Consider the following 27,220-nt stretch of genomic DNA (forward strand, 5'->3'; position numbering starts at 1 on the left):
TGCAACCACATACAGTGATTCTACTTAGGGTACAATACTATCACCCATGGAAGGCACTAGTAATTGCCGAAGACAGAGTCAGCAACCGTAGTTACAGAAGGTGTCGGTGGACTCCCTAGTAGAATTAGTGTGCCTCAATACTGGCTCCAACAGAGGGCGCTAGTATTAAGGCACCCTTATTTTACTAAGAGTCCACTGACATCATCTGCACCTAGGTTGCCGCCTCTGCACTCCACGGAGGGGTGGAGGGTGTCGTGTCTTACGTCCCTTGGGATGTGCTGGGGGTAAGCCGCGTTACCCCTCCGTTGTTTAAAGTCTTCTTTTTTTTACCTGTGATCTATACGCCGTTTTCCAGCCAGCCTCAAACCCAGCGCTTTTGCAGCCAGCACAAGCCAGAGAGGAGGAACGCGACACCGAGATACAGAGCCGCCGCGAGGCGAGTTTGCGCCCGGGGCATGGCAAACCTGAAGCCTCCGTCCCTCGCTGCCGTCAGAAGCCTTGTAAACAAAGAAAAGAAAACGCCCATTTGCACTGCCGAGACCGTAAATTCAAATTCTCTTCATTCCTACTTTATACTGTCCAACCAACCTGCCAGGGCTTGCTGTTCGACGCCCTCTCTGGCGAGGGCGCCCGCGGCGGCTGACCCTCTCGCACCATAGAAATCATAAGGAGAGGCCTTATGATTTCTATGTCTCGCACCCTCGTCGCTATGGCTCTATGGCTCTGCCGGGATATCAGGGATGAAGCACGCGGTACGTGCGCACGTGTGCCTTCCTTCTCTCTGGCATGGGCTAGACGGCGCTGTGCGGCATCCTGTCAAAATCCTGGCGGCAGCCATAGGAACTAGTTGTGTGAGATAGAGTTGCTCGTGGTGTGTCCGCTCGGTTCTGTAGGGCTATTCGTGCGCTTTCAACAGTCACCTTGCTTCAGTCACGCCGCGCCTGAATTGATAGCTGCTAGAAGTAATGCCGTATTGTACAAACTGTTGCGTCGTTGGGTGCACAAATACGCATGAGAGTGCCGGGTGTAGGAAAAATGTTCCCTGGTTGCGTGGGTAGAAAAATTGTTCCGCAGGCTCCTGCGTGGCAAAAAATACAGGGGCGTGGTTGCAGAGTTGCAGATAACTGATGAAACACATCACAGCTGACCGAGAGTTACCATTCGCCTCTCCCCGTTTGTCAAAATTGGGAGACAGAAGCCTTTCTTTTTCATGTGCTTGTGGATAATAAAATCTGCACGCCATTCACTGAGCAACATAAAAGCGACATCATTCGATGCATTATTTCGCTAGCGATATCTTTCACTGGATGCTAGTATTTTTCTACTGTTGGTCAGACACAAGTTTTCCGTTCGATCATGAATGTAAAAAAAGAGGAGACACGAGTATTAGAGTTATCCCCTGCATCTTTTCCGTGTCGATGTTTATAGACAATAAAAGCTGTAGTCAAATCATTCATTGTTTCATTGCCTTTGCAACTCCCCTTCTGCTGAAGATATGGTTCATCGACATAGAAAGTATGAGACAACTGTAAAACCTGTCTGACCAACCGTAGGAAAACACTAGCATCCAAGGTCGAATTGGGAGCTACATCCGACGACCCCCACATACAGCGAGAGCAGGTCGGAGCCAGGCTAGTGAGCTCAGTTTAAAGCGCTCATGTGTGCTTTATTTCATTGGTACGAATACAGAAGGTAAGGTGCCATTTTGCTCACTCATCTGTAATCCTTCCTCTAATAAAAGAACACGGGTACCATTTTGAACAAGCTAAAGGCCTTATGTTCAGAGTCTGCTGACAATGCAGCATGCTTCGACAGTGCTGGGGGACCAGAATACCAGTACAGAGACATACCAAGCTGAAGATGGAACTTGCGAATTGAATATTTGTGATATTCGATTCCTATTTGAATTTTCGCACAGCTCTACTTTTTTGGCAGCAGCCCCAAATTGTATTTGCCAGGGTGTCGAACCGAAACGTTTTTCGTTCCGGTCCTATCATAAACGGTCCGGTACCGGTTCTGCTCCGGAGCAAAAAAAATAACGGTTCATACCGGTTTTAACCGGTTCCGCTTCTGGTGGGCATATTCATTCACAGAAAAAAAAAAATCAATGCTGCGAAATGTAAACCCGTTTATGCCGCATACATGATATTTAATATTAATAGGCAGCTGAGAAATTGATATGCTCCTGGTTCCTGTAGGTGACTGTCTGTTCAAATAGGCTTTCTCCTCTCTTGAAGCGCATGACACAGACGGACTTGTTTGTCGTGATGTCATACGTAAAGTACTTTCTTGCTGGATTGGTGCGATTAAATTAAAACGAACACTACGGCACATTGGTAGAGAGTCACAACCGGTCACATGTACCTCTAAGTCTATGTGCGCGAATGATAAAACGTTACAGCCTAAGAGTCTAAGGGTCATAGTATACCGACATACATTGCACCGCAACCGTAACCCTCGTAAAGTATCCATGATATGACTTCAGAACACACGACGACAGTTTCATTCGCCTACTCGTAGTACAAATCAGCGAAGTTTTTGCTTGGACCGAAAACCGTTAAATTTTTCGGTTTCACTCCTGAGCGAAAAAAACGTATGCGGTTTCGATTCGGTTCCGGTTCGCACCAAAATAGCGTTTTTTTTCCGGTTTTCGGTTCCGGTTTTCGATTCGCTCCGATACCCTGGTATTTGCTGCCGTTTACACCGTGCTGAAAATGGCCAGGAGCGGGAAAGTTTGGTTCTCATTTTGCGACAACACCCATCACGGTACTGCATAGCTAGGCTCGGACATGTTTGGTGGTTACATTTTCCCCGAATACTTGGGTGCATAAACCGGGATCTCATCTTGCATGAACAAATTAACGTTAATTCAGGTGAAAAGATTCGCAGACTACTTGTGACTATTGGAATGACTACTCCAGACATCTGTCGCAGTCAGAATTTGTCGCTACGATTAAGTCAGAATTTTTATACTTCATCACACCGCATACATATTCAATGCTACAGCACAAAATTTAAAATCTCACTGCACATCACTGCAGTGAAGCATTTCTGCAGTAAACAACTGACAACCACACAACAATCAAAAGCACTGTCACGAGTGAACAAAAATAATTGCCTTTATTTGCGAAGTGTTGCTCGTATTTTATAAAAAAAAAAGGCAACTTATACAACAATGCCGTTAAATAAATGGTGATGTAAAACAAGCATGTTAAGTTACACCGCAAGAAACTGTGGGACACAATGCCTCACATGCACTCGTCTCTTGGGTCTGGTGCATTGGGTGAAGGCTCCAGCTTGATCAGGTCATCGATCCTCAGGATGGTTATCGCTGCTTCGGTGGCAAATTTGAGGGATTTTACCTTCGACACTGTTGGCTCCAGCACGCCTGCTTTGCGGTTATCACGTACTGTGCCTTCGAGCAGGTCTAGACCAACCCTGACAAAGTTCAAGACAAACTCTAGGTTAGTAGATAGGAGGCACACAACTTTTGCCTTCAAAACTGACAGGCTGTGCTCATTTTGCAATGACACGTAGCAGACAGGCATCACAAATGTGTGAAGGAAATTCCTTCCCCAGTGTTGAAGTCCTTTCCCTGTACCATCTGGCGAGTAACAATGCTAAAAATAACCGACAGCATTATTCTACTTCTCCACTGTCAATATGTGATGAGACCAAATAACTGATTTGAATTTTACAGATAAAAACAAAACCTACGGTTCAATTGGGCAAGACAATGGGGCGTTGACAAGTGCTTCGCAACAAATGTAGTCATTTGCAGTCATCTGCCTCACGTGGTGCCTGCGTGTGATAATATCCGCTTGCATTTGCGCGGATGTCGCATGTTCGTTCTACCGACAACGCGTCGAAAGCTGGTGAACAGCGACAGCGTGCCCAAACAGAAACTCGACAAGCGTTCAGGCTCCCAAAAGTGTTGGTGCCAAAAGCTGCAGCGCTCCCTCACCGCTGCGGTGCCACCTAGCGGTACGGTTCGAAAGCTTTAGAGCAGTCCCACCTAGGATTCCAATTACCCATCCAATCCAAACACACAGTCCAAAATGCCCATTTCGAAGTTGCCGCTGTAGTGCCCAAAATACTACGTAGTTGTATTTGGTGCTTGTCTGCAAGCATTTTAGCTCGGAAAATTGTGCTTTCGGACACTTATCTGACCGGAAAAACAGTAGCAGGGTGAAGGTCATGGTATCGAAAGAGTCCAATTCCTCCAAAAAAATCAACCAGCTACTGTACTTTGTGTGTCCTGGGTATCAATCTGTCAACTGAGTGATTAGCTAATCAATAATTGGTTAATTACTCAACAAAATAGCGAAGTGATGAGCAATTGGCTAATTAACAAATTAGCAATTAGTTATTTAATCACCTAGGCAACTAATTTGTAATTTGCTAAATAACCAACAGGTTAATTATTTAATTGCACATAGCCAGTTTGAACATTCACTGGTTGATGGATAGATGCGGTTTCAGGCGAGACCAGAAAGTGTTTCGAAGTGTGTGTGTGAATGTGTAGCTTCATGTAGCGAAGCAAACGTGTACAGCAAGTTTTTCCATACCATTTTTAGTGTTCCAAGTAAACACTTCATAACCAAAGTGGTTTTTTGCCGCTCACTAAAAATTTGGACTGCTCGATAATTCATACTTCCTTCTGTGGCTTCTAGAAGCCCGAAAAATCAGTCTGACACTGTATATCTAGGGCCTGACTTTTTAGGGTTAAACCCGTATCCGCCCGATATTTACCCCCCGAATGAAATCTGTAAAATTCGGGTTTAACCCGAATCTACCCGAAAACGTCCGGGTCGCGTGGCACACTCATAAGCGTGCATTAAAATAAAGTTTGATAACATTGCTAAACATTAGTTCCATGTTAAGACAAATTTTTATTAAACAAAAAAAAAATCACCCCAATTCCTGACGACAGAATATGCCGTGACGGGGTTTAACCCGAATTTTCAAATGAAAAATATCACCAGATATTTACCCCCCGAATTTGGCCAAAAATAAAACCCGAAAAAGTCAGGCCCTATGTATATCTGCCAAAGCGAAGTACTTTCAAGCAGAGTTCGAGGTAACTCGTTACTGTATCTAAGTTCCTTTTTTTTGGTAACTTGTAACTTAACTCGGTACTTTTGCGCCGTGGTAACTTTCAGGGGAACTAGTTTCTTTTTCAGGTAACTTTGCCAAAGTAACTTCAGTTCCAATGAAAAAATTGCAAGGAAGCAAGTGAGCTGGTGAAGATGATGCATAATGTAAAACCCCCGAGACTAGGGAACACAAAGGGACAGACACAACACGAAGTCTCTTTTTTCGAGACTTCGTGTTGTCTGTCCCTTCGTGTTCCCTAGTCTCGGGGTTTTACATTATGCATTAAGTTCCAAGTTACTTTCAATTCGCTTTTCACTCACGTCCACATATTTTCTTGCTTTCTCTCTGGTTCCTTCATGGCATTTTTTGCCATAAAATGTAATATTCAACCAACGACAGTATTTTATTCAGGAAGTAAGAACTGCTGCCATTGAAATGAAGCTCAACCATTGTGCACCCACAGGGAGTAAGATGCAACGATTTCGAATAGACCTCTACCAGAGAAACGTCATCATGACGTTGGTAGATAGACTGAAACCGAAACAAATCGGAAGGAGAGGGCTGGGTTCCACGAACGGGCACTCGTTTGCCCCCTCCCATTGAAAGAAAAGTAGGACCGAAGTCACGTCCCTTTCAGGGACCATCGTTTTCCTCTCAAGATCATGGCTTTCGGGCGCGACCTTGTTAACCTCTGGCTTCGAGTGTAGTTCAACTCTACCAAATTGGTGGCGCTGTCGAACACTATGACATCATTTATGTACAAACAGGGAGAGGTCTATTGTTGGACATAAACAAAAACAATCTAAGCGTGTTGCACTCCTCCGCAGGCAACTCATGGTCTAACTCAACTGCTCACGCACGCTGCACCTGCTTAATGCTATTTTGTGTCCGAAGTAACTCAGAGGTAACTCGTTCTTTTTTTTAAGCAACTCAGTAACTGCGAGTTACATTTCGGGCTGAAGAACTTCGTTATTCACTTACACTTTTCACACGGTATCTTTTTGACAGGTAACTTCTCAATCTATGCTTTCAAGCTATCGAGGCTAAGAGTGCTCCACCAGCACATCACCGATACACAGCATTGTGAAACCACCAGGTTGACGAAACAAGTGCATCTGAGGCGGTGATCTACGATGACAGCAGCAACCAGAAGATACATACCACTTTAGCTGTGCATGCTCAGGCTTGGTCTGCGAGCTGTTGTGATATGCCCGGAGCTTGGCAACCAGATCGGTTGCATCTTTGGCGGCATTGATGGCCAGAGTCTTGGGAATGACGAGGAGGGAGCGCGCGTATTCTGCGATGGCCAACTGCTCACGAGAGCTCTGAGGAAAGCACAAAGGCAAGACTGTAATCGAAGGTAGACAACAAAAATAAAAAAGAAAAACGGCAATTCTGGCCTGTGCCTCCTCATCAGTGTAGCTCTCCACACATGGTCGTTCGGTCCACTACTTTTCAAATAATCATTGGGGGCGACATCGACAAAAATGGAACAGAGGGATTTCTCCGGGTAACGGTTAGCAGACGGCATGGCTCACCAGAGAAGTTGCGAAGTTCTCCAGGTAGATGGACAATGCAGCTTCCACGGCGCCACCTCCTGGAACCACTGTCTTCGACTCAAGCACCCGACGCACCACGCAGAGGGCATCGTGGATCGAGCGCTCCACTTCGTCCACAAAGAAGTCATTGGCGCCTCGAACAACAATGGAGCTGGCCGTTTGCACTTTGGGCCTGCCAGATAGCAAAGAAATGGAGTAGACATAAGGGGTGAGGTCTGAGTGACATGCAGTTGCCACACACGTGGAAGTATGTGAAGAAGACTCTCGTTTCGGGGTTAGACCCCATATTAACCGCCTGATTTGCATCGCTGCCTTAAAACACGAAAACCCCTGTAAGTAGAACCTGCCAAAGTGCAAATCCATCCACATGTATGGACACTGGAGAACACCATGCACCAGCACTGCAGCTTGTATATTGTGTTTCAGTGAGGTTCGAGAATTCGTTTTTGTTTTTTCAATTTTCCAACCGCAAATCCCTCTTTCACACGATATCACCCAACTTTACCATTTTCTTCATGTAGCTTTTACCAAGCAAGAATTTCGGAGTAGAAAACCTGCGATTGTACAAGAAAGTAACTACAGGCCTTCCCACCTATTTTAGTCCAAGTGCCACCTGAATTAATGCTTTTTGTTAAGCACTATAACCATGTAATCACACGGGGGACATCCCCGCAGAATATTCAACACGCATGTACTGGAAGGAAAAGTAAAAAGCTGCTGACAGGGCTGAAGTTCTGCTGCGTCTTATGTTGAGCATTCGCGCAGCGCAGAAATATCTGGAGTTTAAGCGGAAGCAGACGACACCATTGGTCATGTCGCTTGCTACGCAGTACCTTGTAACTCAGCTGCAGGATATTACTCACGGTTAGAAGAGCGCGGAAAGACACGACACACACACTGCAGCTGAGTCACAAGATATTCTGTAGCAGATGACAGGACCAATGGTGTCGTGTCGTTTGCTATGTGTGTCGTGCCTTGTTCATGCTCTTCCAACCACGCAGAATATCCTGCTGCTGCTGATGATGATGATTCGTGTTTTATTGGCGCAGCGGTAACTACGACCATAAGCAGAATATCCTGCAGCTCAGTCAACAGATATCCTGTCGCAGATGACAGTACCAATTGTGTCGTCTGCTATACTCCCTCTGCTCAACATAAGACGCGGCAGAACTTCAGTCTCATCAGCAGTTTCTTTTTTTTTTTACTTTTCCTTCCACTAGAATATTCCGCGGTAGATGTCCCTCGTGTGAATAGATGGTTACAGTGTTTAAAGGGGCACTAAACTGATGCTCGTACCTTGTCTAAAAAACTGCACAGAGCGAAAGCAGGGGTTTCAGTCTACCTAAATATGGGGAAGACGTTGTGTAACTTTAAAAAGCAGATCAAAGAGTGAAATCAGCGCAACTCTCGCTTCGCCTAATGAATCAGCAAACGTCACTCGGGTACGGCAAACTGGGCAGACTCATCCCCGAATGAGGGGCTTCACTTCAACAAATAAGAGTGGCTTATAAAGTAATCTCATTTCTGTTTGCGAAGGCAACCGGAAAAGATGTGCAAATAACGCGTTGCGGAAGGGCATTCCTCGTGAACGGAGTCTAGTGGCTCTGAAAACGAAAGGCCACTTAATAAAAAATGCAGTAATGTAAGTGGTGGCCCGCACAAAACGTTGCAAAGAAGTTGCTCCTATTGTTGTGAGAACTTGAAGGGCGGGGCAAGTTCAAGAAATAGATCGCAACGCGTTTTTGTAAGTACTACGCTACCATGGTGTTGTTGACCTTCATAATTTAAGATAAGATGTTTCAGAGTTAAATGAACCTGTTCCAACTGATACATCATTGCTCGTATATCTGTTTAGTGCCTCTTTAAAAACATCATGAATTCAGATGGCACCCGGATTAAACCTAATGGTGCCTCAAATAAATCAGGCACTTGGATAAAAATGGGTGGGAAAGCCTGCAGTTACTGCAACTTGACTCTGAGGCAGGTAACAGAACGTAGTCTGAGCTCAAAGCTACTCCCCGAGTAATTACTGTTACTACTTCCCAAAACTGCTTTAAATGCACGCAGAATGTAACCAATGCTTGAGGAAGCAACTTACTTCTTGATCAAGATGAGCTCATCGTCACACACTCTCTCCTGCACCACCTCTTCTGCCTCTCCTAGCATGCTTGGATCTACAGACTCTTCTCCTTCCATATTAGCAAGGCTTACCAGCAACTGAGCTGCAAAGGACAATTATTCGTCATACACAAATGCGTCCCAGTTGAAAAGCATGACTAAGGCCCCCGGTTGTCCGCGATTCATCGAAATATCGCGGAATCCTTCGTGTCATGGAATCCCTTCTTTTTTGGGGTGTGCGCACATTCGAGTTCTCAAATTCGAATAAAATCTCAATATCGAATACCCAATATTTGGATTTCCCAATTTCCGACTATTCGTAAAATATGAACGACACCTCCCGAAAGTGGGCTTCACCTGACACTTCCCAGCATGAGCTGAAGCCTGCTTTACGAAATTGCCCATGTTGCAGGACCAACACAGACAGATTGTAGCTTAGCTCAAGAGAACGTTAGCCCAAGTGTATTGTGCGCACTCCGCTTGAGGAGGGTGCGGCGCCCCTCCCGTGTGCAGTTTAGCGGTGGCAGTGGGGGATTTTGATTTCATGTTTGGGAGTTTGCCTTCAAGACTTCAATAATGCCTACAGCCCAGAAACAAAAAGGGAGTACTAAAGATGAACTTCCACAGGGCATGTATCCTATAAAGCTCCTTCCTATAAGTTCCTATAAACTCTGTAGATGCCGAAAGATCTTTCAGCAGATATAAAATGATTGCAGGTGACAGACGGCATTCTTTGTCAGATTTGTCAGAGGAGAACACAAGATATCATGTATGTAATGCTGAGCCACAACAGTGCTTCGAACCTGTAATTTTATGAAATATTTTTTGTTCCCACATTACTCAAGGAAATAAAGTGTTTCCCATTTCAAGCAGCCGTTGACTGCTTGCCGCGGAAAATCGCCGAACTTACAAGTCGGTGCCGCAGAATTTTGAATTTGCAGCAGCAGAAAACCAGGGGCCTTAAGCATGACAGATACACACCTCCAGTGGCCTTGGCAATTCTACGCAGATCTTGCTTCTTACAGCGACGAACGCCCATGGCACCAGCCTCAACGAAGTACTTGAGACAGAGGTCGTCAATGCCACCCGTTGTCAAAATAACATTGGCACCAGCATTCAGCAGTTTCTGGATGCGTTCCTTCGTAATGTCCATCTCCCTGGGAGAATGAACATCAGACACACCATTTCTAGACAGGTTAAAACTGGCCGGAAGGAGCAGAGAAAGGTACCTTTGCCTAATGGCTTCAAGTTTCTCTGGATCTGTCACCAAGACTTGCACTCCAAGATGCATCTTTGCCTTTTGCAAGTTGAAGTCCAAGCATGCGATCTTTGCATTTGTAATCTTCTTTGGCATGGCTGCGAAAGTTCCGAACAGCGCACATTTAAAACGGAGCGACAAAATAGAGGCAAGTGGGGCCAAGCAACCATGAGCTCTAAGAACTGGGCACAGGGCAGTCCAGTGTGATGAGCCAGCTAAATGAAAGCTACACAAAGCACACATACACTTGCATAGCACCTTTGAAACATAACTGCATCTCGACTGCTAGAGAGATAACATACTGGAACAGAAGCTCACCTTGAGATGCGACCGTGCAGTTGAGAGCATAGCCGTGAACCAGAGTACTCTCCCTGACACTACGGCCGTGGGCTTTGAGAACGTTGACAGCCTTGATGGGGTAACGGTAACCTCCTTTCCCATCGGACACCCTGATGGCCATGGCTGCTTCAACTACCATGTTCGCAAACAGGTCAGAGTCCCTGAGCCTGTGTCAAGGGCAATTTCTAACAAGCAGCGAAATACTTTATAGGAGGTTCATTAAAGAAACAGGACACCCAGAAGATGAGAAAGATAATGCACAAGCAGGAAAATTGATGTGAACGCACAGCACACGTTCTTATAGAAAAGGAGCGAATGTTGAAATTGCTGCTCCAGTGCGTCACAGAACAGCACAAAGTCATGAATTCTGTGTAGCACCGAGATCTAATTTTATTTTCTCTGATTCTAGATATGAATTCTTTATGTTTGCGTGGTCCTACAAAATATCAATGCACATACTACGGAGCACTTTGCAATGTCAGTCAAAATATGACACGTAAGGATACGTTCCAATGAGCTTTGATGACATGGATGTTTTCGCAGCATTCACAACACTGTCATGTCCGAGCTCGTCTACAGGGGTGGTGAGGTGCTCCTGGATATACCTGCATGCCTCCCTAGAACAAAAATAAAAGAAAAAGGAAAGAGGCTGCATTACTGCTCAATACAACACCACAACAACACCGAATATCCTCTGAATGTATGAATCCGTTAGGACATCATTCGTACATCCAGAGGATATTCGGCGTTGTTGGGGCAAAGATTACAAAATACAGGAGTATCGAACAAATGGCCTGTATCAGAATGTATCAGATATGCTGTAAAGAGAAAACGGTTGAGAGCATTAAATAGTTTAATTAGCGGAAAACGAGGCTTTCGTGCAGTAGGCTGCACTTCTTCAGGTTTGAGGACCTGTTACAAACAGTCAAGAATATATCAACCCAAGTCGCAAAAGAGTAGAGGGCGAGGGTTAAGAAGGATACAAATACATGTACTAGAAAGGAGGTGGCTAGACAAGTTCGGGCAGACATACAGATTATGTAGCACAACATATGAATGGACACAGCGGCCAGTTAGGTACAAAACACAAAAGGAACTTCTACCAGATATCTTCTCGATATCTGTCTAGATATCTTTCTAGATATCCAGATATCTGTCTTCTACCAGATATGCTGTGTTGAAATGCCCCTTATCGTGTCATAGAGATTGCATGGCAGAACATGTTACGACTAGAGCCTCAAGTTTTAGGGTTTAACCTGATTCTTCCCCTGAATTTGCACCCCGAATTGGAGGTTGCCTTTTAGGGTGAAACTATTTTTATCCGGCAAACTGCCCTCGCTGAGACGTCTGTAGGAATGCCCACCAACTTGTATGGAAGCAGTGCAATTACATCACTGTTTGTACCAGACCAGTACAGCTACAGACTGATTTCTCACAGAGTTTAGCATACTGGAAGCTTTTTTCACCCGAATTCGCATAAATTTAGAGCACATGTTTATTTACCCGATTTTTATGTCAACTTGACAGCTGCACGCTGCAGACTGCCTTTCGCGTGCCTTGTTCTGTCAAGAGATACGTGCACATCAGAGAGAGGTGCCTCTTTTACTAAACATGGTGTCAGAAACATGGTCGTCTGACCCATCTGTCACTCTGAACTTTCTTCAGTTGTTTTCGGTTGCACAACCAGGATACACAGTGGAACGAAATCAGAAACTTATGTGAATTGACGTCAGCCAGCACTCCTCCAAAAGGGAATGGGGACGTGCAGGTGCAGTGCCAGTGAAAGTTGCGATCGTTCAACTAGTTCAATAAGTGGCAGACAGAAGGAATGCACTTTGTTTGTCCTGTTTTTCGGGAACGAATAGGAGGAGAGCCGCGTCATGTTGCATCGCTTTGCGAACCACCACCCTGCCTGTCGCCTTATGTGAGACGCCGGCACTCTTTGTTAGTTGGAGGCTTACATAATCAACAAACAATGACACGATCGCATGATGCATATGAGCGTAACATTTTATTGTAACGTTTGCACCCCTGTTTTATGCCACAAACCAACAGAACATTATGCATAGCCAGGGTGTCGAACCAAAACGTTTTTCGTTCCGGTTATATCATAAACGATCCGGTACCGGTTCCGCTCTGGAGCAAAAAAATAACTGTTTATACTGGTTTTAACCGGTTCCACTTCTGCTGGGAATATTCATCCCCCCAAAAAAAAAAATGTTACAAAATGTAAACCCGTTTATTCCGCATACACAGTGTTTAATATTAATAGACAACCGTGAAATTGGTAGCTACTGGTTCCTGTAAGTTACTGTCTGTTCAAATAGGCTTTCTCCTTTCTTGAAGCGCATGCTACAAACAGACTTGTTTGTCGTGATGTCATACGTAAAGTACTTTCTTGCTGGGTTGGTGCGATCGCGTCCCATCCGAATGTCTGTTGCTGCTGTCTAGCCAGCATGCACCACCGCACGAGTACGACGCAAATCGAGGAACACCTTGACTCACAAATGCGCTTGGCGGCTCCGTTTTATTTTCTTCGTGTCCCGTCCACAAAAGAGTTGCCACTTCGCACCGGCTTGCCCTCGCGTATATGTAAGTGTATTCGACTTAGCCGCTCTCAAACAAGGGATGCGTTGCGCGACATTACCGATAGAGAATCCGTTATGCAGCCCCCTTGGGTCACTGTTTAGTTGAGGAGATTGGGGGGATCAAATTAAAATGAACGCTACGGCACACTGCTAGAGAATCACATGTACCTCTAAGTCTGTGTGTGTGCGCGAATGATAAACCATTACAAAGGGAGCCTAAGGGTCATAGTACAGTAGAACCCCTTTATAGTGAAGTCGTCCGGACCATGAAATATCTTCACTATATCAGGGTCTTCACTATATCAGTAGTTCACTTTTTTCTGGCATGTATGACCCACAGAATGCATGTAAGCAGCAGATATTGGTTGTAATGCAATACACACACTTTATTTACACGAAAACACATGATAGTGAATACATTTGGAGCTATTTGAAATGTTGCAGTAAGGTGGTCTGCACAAGATTTTGCCTGGAGAATGTTAAGGAACTTTCAATCCTGCCCAACATTTTGTACTCATCCTCTCCAACATCCTTAGCATTTAATGCTCTTCTAATCACATCAAGTGCTGCTACAACCTCATGGTAACTAGGGGGCTCTTGAGGCCCTTCACTGTCTTCCACTTCCATCTCACCCTCAGCTTCTGAGGCATCTAATACCTCCTCACAGATCTCACTGTCTGACAAAAGACCTGATGTTGGCACTTCCTTGTCAATATCCACAAAGTCTCCAAATGTACAAGGCGCATCCAGTTGCAGTCGTGAGGCCAGCAGCACAAAGTCTTCGTCATCACTGATGGTAACATCACACACAGGTGCTGCTGCACAATCATTGTTTACTCCCGCTTTCGAAAAGCATGCCGCAATGGTCCCTTGGGTCACAGCGTCCCACGATGATGCGATGTAGTGCATGGCTTTGAGAAGGTCAACAGTCGCCAGCTTTGTAGAATCCACGTTCTCCAGACGAAAGAGCAGGTACTGAACCATCTTCCTCCGAAAATGAACCTTCATTGAACGAATAATTCCCTGGTCTAGTGGTTGAAGCATACTCGTGGTGTTCGCTGGTAACAGTTGCAGCTTTATGTTTGCTAGTGGTGGTGATAAAGTTGTAGGGTGTGCTGAGCACCGATCGAGAAGCAGAAGTACGTGTCTGTTCTTGAGCCGCAGCTTGACGTCCCAGGCACGAAGAAATTCCACGAAGATCTGCGACGTCATCCATGCTTTTGCTGAGCTCTTGTAGTGCACGGGGAGGGACTTTATGTTCTTGAAAGCTCGCGGTTTCTTGGACCTGCCGACCACGAGGGCCGGTAGCTTTTCGCTGCCATCCGCGTTGCAGCACAACAGAACCGTGACACGGTCTTTGCTGACTTTTCCACCAGCGCTTCTGCTACCTTGCAGGTTGTAAGTCTTGTTTGGCAGCTGCTTATAGAAGACTGTCGTTTCATCACAATTGAAAACATCCTTTGGTGCATATCCTTCCAAAATGGTTGGAAGCATTTCTTTCCACTCAGCGACTGTCGCGTCGTCGACAGCATTTTCTTCACCGCATATTCTGTGGAACGATAATCCATTGCGTAATTTGAATCGTTCAAACCATCCGTTCGAAGCTTTGAAGTCTTCATGTCCCAGCTTCAACGCGAGTTCCAAGGCCTTCTCTTTCATCAGTGGGCCGCACATGGGGATGTTCATTGCGCGGGCCTGACAAAACCACTTTAACACCGCCGTGTCAATGTCCTCGTAGGGGGATGCCCTCATTCTACGCCTCTTTCCATTGCATCCACCTGCAACAGCGTCTTCGATAGCTGCTCTCTTCTTCACTATGCCGGACACTGCCGCTTCAGAAATTTCAAATTTCTTCGCAATATCTTTGCGCTTCAGTATTCCGGCGTCCACGTCGTGAAGCAGCTGCTGTCTTTCGATGATGGTGAGAACTTTTCTCTTTGACATGCTTGCAACGCTACACTAGCTCAAAATGCACCGCAATGCACGGCACGTCTGACAAGACAAAACAAAACAAAATGGCGAGCCTGGCTGGTTGGGTGTTGGGCACCGTGGTGTTGGGTCATGACTCATGACCACGCCTTTTATCCTACGTCATTGATCACGCCCAACTTCCGGAGCACGGCAGCGCTACGTGAGTTCCGTTTTCGACCGCGATGGCGGAACGAGCAATTTTTTCGGGGAAATTTCGGAGTTTCGGCCGACTTTTCTTCACTATACCCGGTTCTCGGGCAGAAAAGTCTTCATTATAAACGGGTTGCAAATACATGGGCGTCTATGGGCATTCAATCGGGACCGAGATTTCCCTTCACTACATCCGTTTCTTCACTACATGCGGGTTCACTATAGCGAGGTTCTACTGTATATCAACATATTCACCATAACCGTAACCCTCGTATAGTATCCATGACATGACTTCAGAGCACACGACGTCTGTTTTATTCACCTATCTGTAGTCCAAACCGGCGAAGTTTTTTCTTGGACCGAAAACAGTTAAATATGTTTTTCGGTTTCCCTCCTGAGCAAAAAAAACTTGTACAGTTTCGACTCCGTTTCGGTTCGCACCACAATAGCGTTTGTTTTTCGGTTCACTCCGACACCCTGTGCATAGCTGTCAACAAAGAGCATGCCATGTTCGAAGCAGAGAATGGGGAGTGGCTTGTGGCTCAGGTTATGAAGTTTCAGGTGTTCCCCGCCAGTGAGGCACACCTGAAACCGTTGCAGTGTACATTCTCTTATGGGAGTGGCAACCTTTTCCTCATCCTTTCATATTTTATGGTTCCCTACATATTTCTGTGATTACCAAAATGTAGTAGCACACCGCATTAAGCAGGTCTGCTTGAAGCCATTATTCGATTCAATATTTGAAGTTAAATATTTTGCAACATTCGTATTCGACTCATATTCGACATTTTTACTATTTGCACAGCCCTAGACACTCCTCGTTCAAAAACCAAGGGCTTTTCGGGGGTAATATTTACATGTTTTCAAAAGAAGCGTGCATTATAGTTGTTCGTCCTGCGGAAGCAATTATGCAACATAGTCGGCTTCCTTAACTAAGAGCCCCAAAAATATTTTAGCATAGGCCAAGAACTCACTTGCATGCAAGACGGTAGCCGCTGATGATGGAAGTGGGATGGATCTTGCATTTTACCAGCTCGTCCGCATTCCTTAGAAGCTCAGCAGCGATCAGTACCTGAAACAGCATGCTCCGTTCAGTCCATCAAGTCAATCATTGCTGATCTCCAGCAGCACCGAGGGCAGGACATGTCCCCTCATTCGTGTAGCTTTTCCACACATCTTGTGGTTCAGGCCACTACTTTTCAAATAATCATTGGGGACAATAGCTAAGTCTAGAAGCCACAGTCAGTGCAATGAATGTAGCCCGAGATCGATCTTTAGTACTTCGGCTCAAGGCATTGTATATAGAGTCCAGTCAGTTACTGTACACGTAGGTTATTAGTTTCAACATGCAAAGGCAGCTTCTTTACATTATTTCTCCACTAACTAGGAAAGCTGTCACAAGCGAGGCTTTACGTACAACAGAGGTAGTGCCATCTCCCACTTCCTGGTCTTGCAGGTCGGCCAGCTCCACGAGAACCTTGGCTGCGGGGTGTTCCACTTCCAACAGCTTCAGGATAGTCGCACCATCGTTTGTTATGGTCACATCCTGCACAAACCACACGGGTCATTCCATGCGCTACTGCGCTCAACAGTAGAAATAAAGAAAAAAGGAAAGAATGCTGTCTCCTCATCCAAGTGGTTGTCTTCATTTGAAGCTCAGTCCACTACTTTCAAATATGCTAATCATCGGAGACAAAAATTTACTGGGCCGACAGAGCAAGGCAAGAAGCTTTTTTTAGGCGAATTCGCGAGGTCGACATGTGGTAACACGGCCTGGTGCCGAGAAATTGCTTGCCTGGCACCCACACCAAGTCATGTGACAGTTCTCACCCGAACACAGGGGACAGCGGTTTTAGTAGCTTCGATCATGCTAGGGGTTTCGCAATGGCTCGTATTCCGTCATCTGCTAACCCATACTAACTTCACGACACTGGATATAGTTGGGCATTTGGGAAGTTACTCGTAAGTAATTTCATGATTCCAGGTCTGGTTCCGTCCACGGGATCAATGTCACGCTGTGCTCGAGAGTACAATTTTTCACGATTTTTTAGTGGTCACAAAATTTGCAAAAATTAATACGTACATCGCGAATAAAAATATGTTTACAGTATACAATTTTCACGTTTTGACCGACAGAATGCAATGGCTCAGAATCTGGGAAAGAAGGCTGTCGGGAATTGACCATACCAATTCGCCATTTGATTTTGATTTTGAATTTATTTAAACTTAACAATGCTTAATGAACAGTACAGTTTATACAGATGGAAGACCCAGAGGGAAAAGTATCCCGGTTGAAAAGCAGTGATGATGATAATTTGAGTTCTTTGGCGCAAAAAGCTACTTGGGCTATAATGCGCCAAACAACATGGTGAAAACAACTTGTGTACGTGGCAGCAAAAAAAAAACAAAACATGAATGGATAAGAAAAGAGTGCATTGTAAATTCACAGTTCATTAAGATAGCCAATGTCCTTAAACAAGTTATATAACTCTAGTAAAAGGAACAACAGCCTCATCACCCAGCATTTTGAGAAGCAGAGCAGTGGCAAATATGATGTCGCCACAGTTTGACAGGCCAAGTTACCAACAGGCCATTTTAGCAGACTGTTGGTAATGCAAAGGTGCATCTACCAGAACCAATCACAGCGCTCAGTATTATCTAGGTTAATTGGCTGCAGTAGATACAATACTTCAAGGAGCACATTATCAACAGTTATTAAAACTCTTGTACCACCCTCAAGCAAAAATTGACAGAAATCCAGTCTTAGCCCAGCCAATCTTAGTGCAGGTTTGCCTGTTTCAACAAAGTGCACTGAACTAACTGAGTGGACTTACACCAATGTCGTCAACCAGCATTTTATCCAGGCCAACGGGTCCCAGGGAGCTCTTCACAATGTTCGCTATTGAGCATGCTGCCATAACTGTAAGTATAAAATATTTTTTTATGATACACAGTGCGTGCAACTTTTCTTAGACTACTGAATGGTGACCAGACTGGTGAATGTTGACGAGATTATCCAAAATGCGCATTTAGGATAATCTTGTTGTCATAACTGCGTAGGAATCGTAACATCTGCACAAAATTCTAACAGTGAAGCATCCTCATATAATGAAAATTGGAGGGGTGTTACTGTGCCAGCTTGTTACTGAGTTCTGTGCCATACCAGATTTTTATGATGTAATGAAAATGCAAAGTGTTTACAATATTCACCATGTAGCTAGAAAACGCATGTGTTGTTCCTGTGTGACAATTTTTTTGCATTAACTGTTAATATCAATATTAATTGTTTCAGTGTGTTGCAATACCCATATTTCTATTTGCTCCCTGTATCGTCATAAAGCGCTTTGGCATATAATTACTGTGATTTTTTTTTTTTTTTTTTTTTTTCAAAGATAGTGCTGTGCACTGCAACCCTGGTTTGACCAAATTCATTGTGGAATCCCGCTAAACTCGAGCTGTCTTTTCCGGTGATATATTTGGGATTTTCACATGCATTGTCGTTGCTCTGCGGCCACATGCAGTTATTATTGTCCATTACAGTTTGCAGGTGATGTTTCATGTGTTCCTATCCTATCCCCCGAGATACAACCAGAATGGAACGTGTATAATAATCATACCTATGAGCCACACCTTATGCATTCTGCATTGAAACGTGATTTTGAATGGCACTTGCTATTGGTGCACAACGCGAGGTCTGTGGTGAATTGGAAACCATAATTTCGCTAACGAATGAATGACAGTAGTATTCGCTCGGTATATGTGCCCATACATGGAAGCTTCTGGAGAGATTGCCAGGCTGTGTTAATATTACTGCTCTCATATGTAGTTCCAGTCTCAAACAACAAATGAAACACCAAGGCAGATAGTCTTTACGAATAACTACAACATATATGTCCAGTGACCACATACATATTACAAAATATGCAATCTTTCACGAAACCGGTGTGCGCAACGCCAATGACGGCATGCGTTCATACACGTGCCTCACAAACGAATTCAACACGAGTAACTTATAGAATAAAGTATACCATTCTGCGTCCTCACTGGTGCCCCAGATGTTCTCCTCCCAGAGACCGCTAACGCTGTTCCTACAGACATGATAGTTATTTTATAACGTGTTCTCTAGTGATCAGATCTTAGCCCTAACTAACTGACAACAGCCGAAAGAAAAGGCCCCACGCCCCACCGTCGTACCAGGCCCTACACAACTACGCCGACTGCCAGCACGGAACAGATGGCGCCTGCAGTCAGCCTGAATTTTTTCCACTATGGCCGCTACAACACGAAAACGAGAACCGCTCATATGGAAGAGCTGCCTCTTTGAACGTAATGACGATGATCCCTTCAGCCATCTCAAGATACAATCAGCACACTACTTGGATGACATCAGTGAACGTGGAGTTTGTCCGGAATGCTACAAGTCGCGCATGTATTTCTGCTATAGTTGCTTCAAGGCTGTCGACACTGTCAATGACAGGGTGCCTCAACTGAGAGTATGGAAAAGCTTTTTTTTTCTTTTTTTTTCCTTTCAAACTTCAAAATGGTACTGACATCGAATGATGAGTATGCGAGTAATGAGTTCTGCGAATCATTGTATGAGAACTTCGTTTGTTCCCCCGGACGTCTTTTACGTTTGTGTATGTTTTTGTTGTGACATGTGGAAAGTAACATTTTGTATGAACTTCTAAAGTTTTGCTTCACGCTGTGTGCTGCCAGGGGAGAGATGACAATCTCCCCTGGCATGAAAACACAAATCAATCATCAATCAATTAACTAGTAGTTCCTTCACTTTGCAAGACCCTAGCATTGGTGCATTTGATACAATGCATTCACAGTGTGCTATTTCTTTCTGACAGCTCGAAGACCCAATGCACGTTCTTATAGTTGTTTCACATAGGTCAGGTTCATACCCTCGTCTGCCATATGGAGAAAAACATGTTGTGATACAATATTTGCTGCATTAAAAGCGAAGCGAAGGTCTTAACAGACCTGTTCGTATTGTTCCAGCTCCCTTTGCACATCGACATAATTAAGCATGCCGGCGAAGTTGACGGAAAAAGTACCGCAGCTCACCTTGCCATACTAGCACCACAAGATGTCAGCGTATACACATACCCAAATATTCCAGACTACAGAGGGAAGAATGTACGTAAAACTAAGTTTGTACAAGAGGTATCTCTCATTGTGCAGAACATGTTATTGATGAAACCTAAACAAACAGGTGTTGTTGTTGTTTCCTGGAGAGAATGCCCAATCCTTGGAGCAACACTGGCAACAAGCTCAAGCCGTCGTGACTGCCCGTAGAGGCCTGTGTCACATGTGCAAGGGTCTGCATCAAGGTCTGCCATGGCATAACCTCATCTTGATTGACAGGTATGAGCTTCTGTGCACGAATATCGTATTCATATCATTTTCGATACAGTCATGACATTGCAAAAGAAATGTTCTCTAATAAAATTTATCATCGTCTGATGTGGCATTGTCAGTGTTACCCACCTTATTCTAAGAGAACAACAACGTGGAACGTCGTGACGAAACAGAAAACAAATTTTCTGAAGGCTTGGACATCGTTATTAGCTAATGCAAAAAGTTAAATGATGTGGTCATGTGTGTAGAATCTGTTGTAGTCGTGGCATGGATGAGACGACAAGAAACAGACGACATTCACTTTTAAGGAATGCGTTTTCTTTCTCTAGCACTTGGCGTCAGACTAAGAGGATATACTTGGATGAAAGAATGGAAGGTAGGTAACATTTCAGTTCTCTAGCATGCCATTTGAACAGAATTTACTGGGAGTTGGAAGCGCTTTTTTTTTCTTTTTTTGTCTGAAGCTTGTGTCCTACGTTCCCCCGAGTTGTTTGAATACAAACAAAGTTTGTTTTCGCAGCTTTCTTCTTCAGAAATTGGGCTTTGTGATACATGCCATATGTACGATGAACGTCGCAGATAATGGCAACGTAGAAAGATAAATTACCATGGCCCGTACCCTTCACAGTGTGATATACAAGCACTAGGTTTGTAGTGACAACTCCTCTATTTCCTTTTTCATTATCAACAGGGCTGCCGTGTGCAGTTCTAGAGGGAGGTCAGTCTGCATTCTGGCGTCCGCAAAGGGGGAAGCCCTCCAGTTGGCTGGCTACGGTAGAAGCTGCTCATTTGGCATTGTCGAGGCTCCTCGAGCTTCAAGGTTGCGAAGCCCACGTAGACGACTTGCTTTTCTTCTTCAAGTATTTCTACAAGAAGATCCGCACAAAATATAAGGTGCGCAATCCTCATTACTTTGCCCTTTGCAAAATCCGTAGTTTTGAAGCACCGTAATTTCTGCGAGGCAGCATTAGCCGAACATTTCATGCACAAATATCAAGTGATTTTTTGGACTCAACGGGGATCACGCAAATTTCTGAATGATCAAGCAGTCTGAAAAAATACTAAGGTTGGTCAATGTTTTGTTGACAAATGCTCTTCAGTTTTCATCCAATCAAGTACCACCAGTGCCTTAATCAGTTTTGATGGCAGCTCCATGTCCTGCATGCAATCCTCAGAGTCGTCCCACTATCCGATGAGTCAGTGCGCATGACTGGAACGTGTTGTCCCTATCCGCACACCTCTCAAACATCATGGCAGCGGGTATTTGGAGGCAAACTAAGTCCAAAAAATTGAGCGACAGGTTGTACGTGTTGCGTGAAATTTTAGACACTGTTTCGCATTAACTCTGTGTGGTCAGTGACTGTCCCACGACAGTGTCTGAATAACTTATCATGTCCAAAAAATCGGTCATCTAGTCCAACTTATGGTATTCTCTTCTTTCTTTGCAGGACTTTGGACTCCTGGAATAGCAAAGCTTGAGTGACATTTCATCACATGCTCACCACTGTTATTAAAACTCAGTCGTGTTAGTACTATGTCAGTTTTTCTCTATTCTACAGTAAGGTGAAGTAAGTTGCATGAAGATGGCATATTATGTTCGAAGCGATAGCACTTCAGGTTATACAACTACAGCAGGTATGACAACCGCTCCCTCTTTTTGCAGACTCCCTCCGCTCCCTCTTTTTGCGTTCACGGTAGAACCTCAACCGGGAGTTCACCAGCTTCAGCCAGGACGTGCCGTGTTTCAGCCATTCTTAGAACTGCAACAACAGGGTCCCAAGGGTATCTAATTATGTGGAAATCCTGTGCAGGATTGGAAGGCTGTAAGGCACAGTCCCCCTCACTAGAGCCCTGCACCATCCGCGGATGGAAGCGGATATCCGCAAGATACTTGCGGATTCGGATGAAAATTCAGAACTTTCTGCGGTGTGCGGATCGGATGCGGATGGCGCGAGGTTGGATGCGGATATACCGCGTGCTGTAATTTTTCCACCAGCAATTTATTTGTATTGCGCTGCGACAGCGAGCGCATGCTCGGGTTCACCTTTGACCATGCACGGCCAAGACGGGAGAGAAGGCATTCTGGCGTCTCGAACTGCGCGTGCACCGGCGAGGTAGCGTTTCACGTGTTCCAGAAGTCTCTCCATAACGCGTTCGTTGAAATGTTCACCGTTGCTTGTCATCGTGAGTCGTTCCGTGACACCATGGAGGCATCTTAAATTATACCAACATATGCTTCCGGGGGTCTTTACGCGTCCTTCGAAACGTGCGGATTTTGCGGATCGGATGCGGTGGTGCGTTCTGGTCAGCGGATCGGATGCGAATGTAAACTGTTGTGTGTGCTGCGGATGCGGATAACGGTTGCGCGGATGTGGGTCGGATGCGGATGCCAAAAATCTCATCCGCGCAGGGCTCTACCCCTCACCAGAGCCGTGTGAACTGCTGGAAGGGACGGCTGATCTGCCCGTCCTGAGCCAGAAATATGTTGAATTGCAGGGAGCTATCGCTGCACTTTGGTTTCAATGTCCTTAACGTGGCTAGCCCAGCGCAGGTACGAGTCGATGAGCATGCCAGGGAAGCGATGGAAACGTACAGGCTCAAGCTTCTTGGCACCAGCCCAAATAGGTAAATTTGTCATAGCCTTGCTTGTGAAAGGGAGCTCGACGCACTTTTCGGGCGCAAGGTACATCACAAATTTCGTGAGGTACGTATAGCCAGTTGCAAGCGGCGCTGAATGGCCGGTCGTTATTTTCCTACTGTCCAAAGGGCAACGTCATCTGCATAGATAGAGAATGCCACTTGGCGAGGAATTATCGGTTTTAAGCCTGCCATCAACACATTAAAGAGTGTCGGACTCAGAATGTTTCCTTGGGAGACTCCTTCATGAACATGATGCTTAGGGCTTTGGCCTTGGGATGTACGGACGGTGACAGTTCGGTCCGGAAGGGCGTCTTGGAGCCAGCTGAAGATTGAGTATGAAAAATGTTCCTTGGGACGAAATAATTGTTCAGAATAGTCGATATTGCCAGTTAAACGAGTTCAACATAAGCAGGCACTTTTTACATTACGGATATACTACAGGTACATGGAACATCATGAGGTGTTCGACTTCAGATAGACTCATGCGGTCTAGTTAACGTTCGCTTCCGGAGAAAGTTGGTTGCACCGTCCCAAAATTGTTTTCTTCACTTTGCTTTCTAGTCGGCGCTAGAGTCACTAAATAAGCTACGCTTAAGAGTATCGACACTGAGCCGCCATGTTGTTGCGGATGACCTCCAGCGCCATCCATTTAGCGCTCTTCGAAGTGTTGTCTTCTTCCACTGCTGAACTTCACCTTCTTCTATTTCTACTGCCAAAATAGAGGTGGGGCTGGAGGTCATCCGAAACAACATGGCGGCTCAGTGTCGATACTCTGAAGCGTAGCTTATTTAGTGACTCTAGTCGGCGCAAGCGTGCAGAGCATGATAGCAAACGACACAGCCATTATTTTCTTTCGCAGGGATCTGGAAAACTGCAGTAAGCTTGTCGAATTTGTTGCTTGCAATGAATTCCCCGACTGTTATTGTAGGGAATGACATCATTTTGGCCCAAATATCGCGCGCGGGCGTGCCGAGAGAAGCGATTTTGTCGCATGTCCCATAGACTCCCCTGTATTAAAAAATCGACAAACTTTAATTCACCAAAAGTCAGTGGATCGCGTCAGGCCTTCAAAAATATGTCATTCCCTAGATAGACTTGAGGGGAACACGCCTGTACCTGTTTCGTGTAGAAACTTAGCGAGGCTTACGAGAACGCTACGCACAAAAAATCCCCATAGACTTCTTAAGAAGTGAATCCGCCTTAAGCCGATATTTCTATAACGAAAGCTCACTGTTATCAAGGTCACAGATTAGCTTGTCTTCAGACGACATTCATTAGCTTGATATATACAAAGGAGCATGGCGGTGTCCTCAGCAAATAATTGGGACAGAATACATTTTATAGCAATTATGTATACAGTATACTTTATCAGCAACATGTAGCAACTTATGCGCAACTTATTTCGCATTCCATTAAGGTTTAGTTCAACGGCAGCAGCTGGCATTCTAGAAAATCATTGGTTCTATAGAAGTTTCCACCGTTCTTGGACATTTATGTTTCATTCATTTTGCCGCACGGCCGCCTTTGTGTTGAGACTTTGGCGGCTTTGGTGGCGGGGGACGAATGGTGGAGTACACTTGCGTGGTGATAATCATCAGGAGCTTGAAGAACTTCTCCCAGCCAACATCAGCTTCGATCAACATGCACGAGCCCAGTTTCTTGTGCATCACCATCCTCATTACCTGGCCAAGAAAGACAAAGTGCTGGGTGGTCACTCCCTTGCGGTTAGCGTGAGAGCGGGCGTTCTTCCGTACGAGCTCTTCGAAGAGCCCCACGTCGTCCAGTGCATCCACCATTGCCGCGACTTGTCCCGCAACTGCCACGCAGTGTGCGATGACTTGGGGATTACAGGACAGCGCTTCGATTGGCTCTTTGGCGAAAGGGAACAGCTGTTGGGTTTCTGGATGCGTTCTGTATAACTCCACGAAGAGGTCGACGGCATTTTCTTTGTTTTTGTAAAATTGGCCCCATGTTGTGCGCACGCCAAGCTTCTCAGTGGCGGTCATCCCAGTTAGAGGGTCTGTTATGTTGCCGCTGTGATGACGAAGGGAGTTGCCCATGTGGAGTGCGGACACTGTAATGAAATATCTGGTTGATTAGACATGCTCCCGACTGCCGTGCCGGACCACAGGTCAGGTCAATTAAACTAATGAATGTGCCGACTTGACAAGTTCCAACACGGCATTATTTCCTAGAGGAACTCTGGGATGCTTAGGGAAAACCACTGTGCAAGCACTGTGCGGATCAGAGCTGTGCAAGTTACTAAAAAAGTGCAACTAAGTTTCATTGATGGAATTTGAAAAACAGTGGGATGTTACTATCCCTTCAGTCAACGTACAGGCAAAATGTAATTAAATTACAACTACTTATTTTAAAAAATATTTAGTGGCGATCATATCCTGCCACAATAAGAAAGAGGAACGGTGTATGATATCCATTCTTTAGGGCCCAGAGTTTCGTGCTCCCCAAAGCACCGCTATCATTCTTTGCACATATACATCCAGCATGGGTGGTGTCAGTAGCAAAAGCCCTCAGGACTTTTAGGCCCAATCTCGCTCAGTTTTCTTTTCCTTTCTTTCTTTCTTTTTTTTTTTTGCAACATCCAAATTGAAAATTGCAGGCAACATTGCGCGTAGACACCAACTTCGCATTGACAAGGACGGCGGCAAAGCTACATTGCATGCGCAGAGCAGTGGGTCTAAAGCGGTTGTGCTTTTCGGAACTGGTAGGAAGGAAGGAACGGAGGAAGGAACGTGGATAATGAGCGCCAGTGTTGCCCGCTAAAATGACTTGCCCCGCACCAGGCGTTGCTCCGACCGAATTTAACGTAATTTTAATACATTTTGCCGTAGTTTTTTTTTTAATTTGAACATTTGACAATAAAATTGCGACATACCACGCGCGTATGTCGCATAAAACTGCACTCTTAAAAATGAACTTCACCACATAGCACGCGCCTAGCCAACCATCATCCCGAATGTCAACGTTGTCGCCCCTGATTTGTTGAAAACTGGAGGCGGAGCCTATTCTGTGCCGTGCATAATGCACAAAATAGGCTCCGCCTCCCGTTTTCAAGAAATCAAGGGCGAGAACGTTGGCATTCGGGATGATGGTTGGCTAGGAGCGTGCTATGTGGTGAAGTTCATGTTCGCATGTTCATGAAGTTCGCGTCTTGCTCCACGGGAAAGCCTACTTGCGTGGATCTCGTTCCTTTCAGATGCCTACAACAAATCATACCGCTCGAGCAGCGGGAAATCAATGCTGCAACAACAACAACTTCATTTCGAGATGAAGGGTGGGGAGCTTCATCGCCAGGGGTGATACTCTACCCCATTGCTGGTGGTGATGCGGGAAAGGAAATGATGAGCCCCTTCACAATGAGGATCGAAGTCCTATGGTGGTCAGAAAGCTGAAGAGAGCTTTGAGGGCAGAGCGTTGGTGGGCTGGATGTGGCCAGGGACCAAGCAATTTTGTGAGAGAGAGAGGGGGCGAGAGTCCAGCTCGTTAAGGGATCCAGAGAGTACGGTTCGGGAAGGTTGATAGTGTGGGCAATGGAGAAGAAAAACCAATGCACGGCAATGATAAAGTTCGAAATACACTAGTTTGCAAAAGAAATCAACGAATCGATGTTTGGAGAACGAATTATCTCTTTAAGATAAATGCTGCGTCGCAAAAAGGCGTACCCAGATACCCAGGCATTCCTGCGTAAACCCTGTAAAGTTGATGAAGCCTGAACAAAATGTGATAAGGATGCGGATCTGAAGCTTCAGTGGCATTCTCCACATTTCCCTTGCATTTGGAGACATTCTTACCTAAGTATCTTACATCTTGCATAGCATATACGGGGTGACTTTTTTTTTTACAGTTAAAAAAAAAACAGTCAGAGCAGAGCTGATATCGTTTTTGTGGACGGGTTACGTGGCCAAGCGAACTTCTTGTGGTAAAGAGCTTATATCTACAGGACCACTAACGACATAAAGTTAATTAACTTTTTAATTACACGTTATTGCGAAAATACGAGACAGCAGAATTGAGGCAATTGCAGGCAGAATTGGAGGCCGGTTTTTGCCGATAATGGGAGGCCGACATTTTGCGATTACGACTGTCAGTGCCTTCTTTCTCAAAAAATCCTG

General features: G+C 45.2%; 3 protein-coding genes across 6 annotated transcripts in view; 1 reads left to right on the forward strand and 2 right to left on the reverse strand.

Annotated features, from left to right (window-relative positions):
* Positions 1-3,101: 3,101 nt before the first annotated feature.
* On the reverse strand, positions 3,102-19,277 carry LOC135400710 (T-complex protein 1 subunit alpha-like). Its single transcript, XM_064632571.1, has 12 exons — positions 19,109-19,277; positions 17,915-18,000; positions 16,498-16,626; positions 16,055-16,152; positions 10,878-10,988; positions 10,351-10,532; positions 10,004-10,130; positions 9,756-9,931; positions 8,755-8,878; positions 6,636-6,828; positions 6,259-6,422; positions 3,102-3,438 (listed from the first exon to the last, which is right to left on the reverse strand). Exons 1-12 carry the CDS (start codon positions 19,176-19,178, stop codon positions 3,249-3,251), a joined length of 1,650 nt encoding a protein of 549 aa, XP_064488641.1. The 5' UTR covers positions 19,179-19,277; the 3' UTR covers positions 3,102-3,248.
* Positions 19,278-19,322: 45 nt separating this feature from the next.
* On the forward strand, positions 19,323-21,976 carry LOC135400711 (tRNA-uridine aminocarboxypropyltransferase 1-like). 2 transcript variants are annotated; one of them, XM_064632572.1, is made up of 6 exons: positions 19,323-19,573; positions 20,088-20,225; positions 20,302-20,453; positions 20,777-20,823; positions 21,139-21,341; positions 21,896-21,976. In XM_064632572.1, the coding sequence occupies exons 1-6, from the start codon at positions 19,349-19,351 to the stop codon at positions 21,914-21,916; spliced, it is 786 nt and encodes a 261-aa protein (XP_064488642.1). In that variant the 5' UTR covers positions 19,323-19,348; the 3' UTR covers positions 21,917-21,976. The 2 variants fall into 2 exon arrangements, with proteins under 2 accessions (XP_064488642.1, XP_064488643.1); XM_064632573.1 differs by lacking the exon at positions 19,323-19,573 and adding an exon at positions 19,641-19,717 and having other exon boundaries at positions 21,896-21,972.
* Positions 21,977-24,420: 2,444 nt separating this feature from the next.
* Positions 24,421-27,220, reverse strand: part of LOC135400715 (globin-like) — a 43,227-nt gene continuing 40,427 nt past the window's right edge. For all 3 annotated transcript variants that reach the window (XR_010424635.1, XR_010424636.1, XM_064632578.1), the window contains exon 2: positions 24,421-25,161. Coding sequence is in view for 1 of the 3 variants with exons in the window: in XM_064632578.1 (XP_064488648.1) it covers positions 24,590-25,161 (572 nt within the window). In the remaining 2 variants the exon portion in view is untranslated. The remainder of the gene's footprint in view (positions 25,162-27,220) is intronic.

Source organism: Ornithodoros turicata, chromosome 7 (assembly GCF_037126465.1).
Source record: "Ornithodoros turicata isolate Travis chromosome 7, ASM3712646v1, whole genome shotgun sequence".
NCBI classification, from domain to species: Eukaryota; Metazoa; Arthropoda; class Arachnida; order Ixodida; family Argasidae; genus Ornithodoros; species Ornithodoros turicata.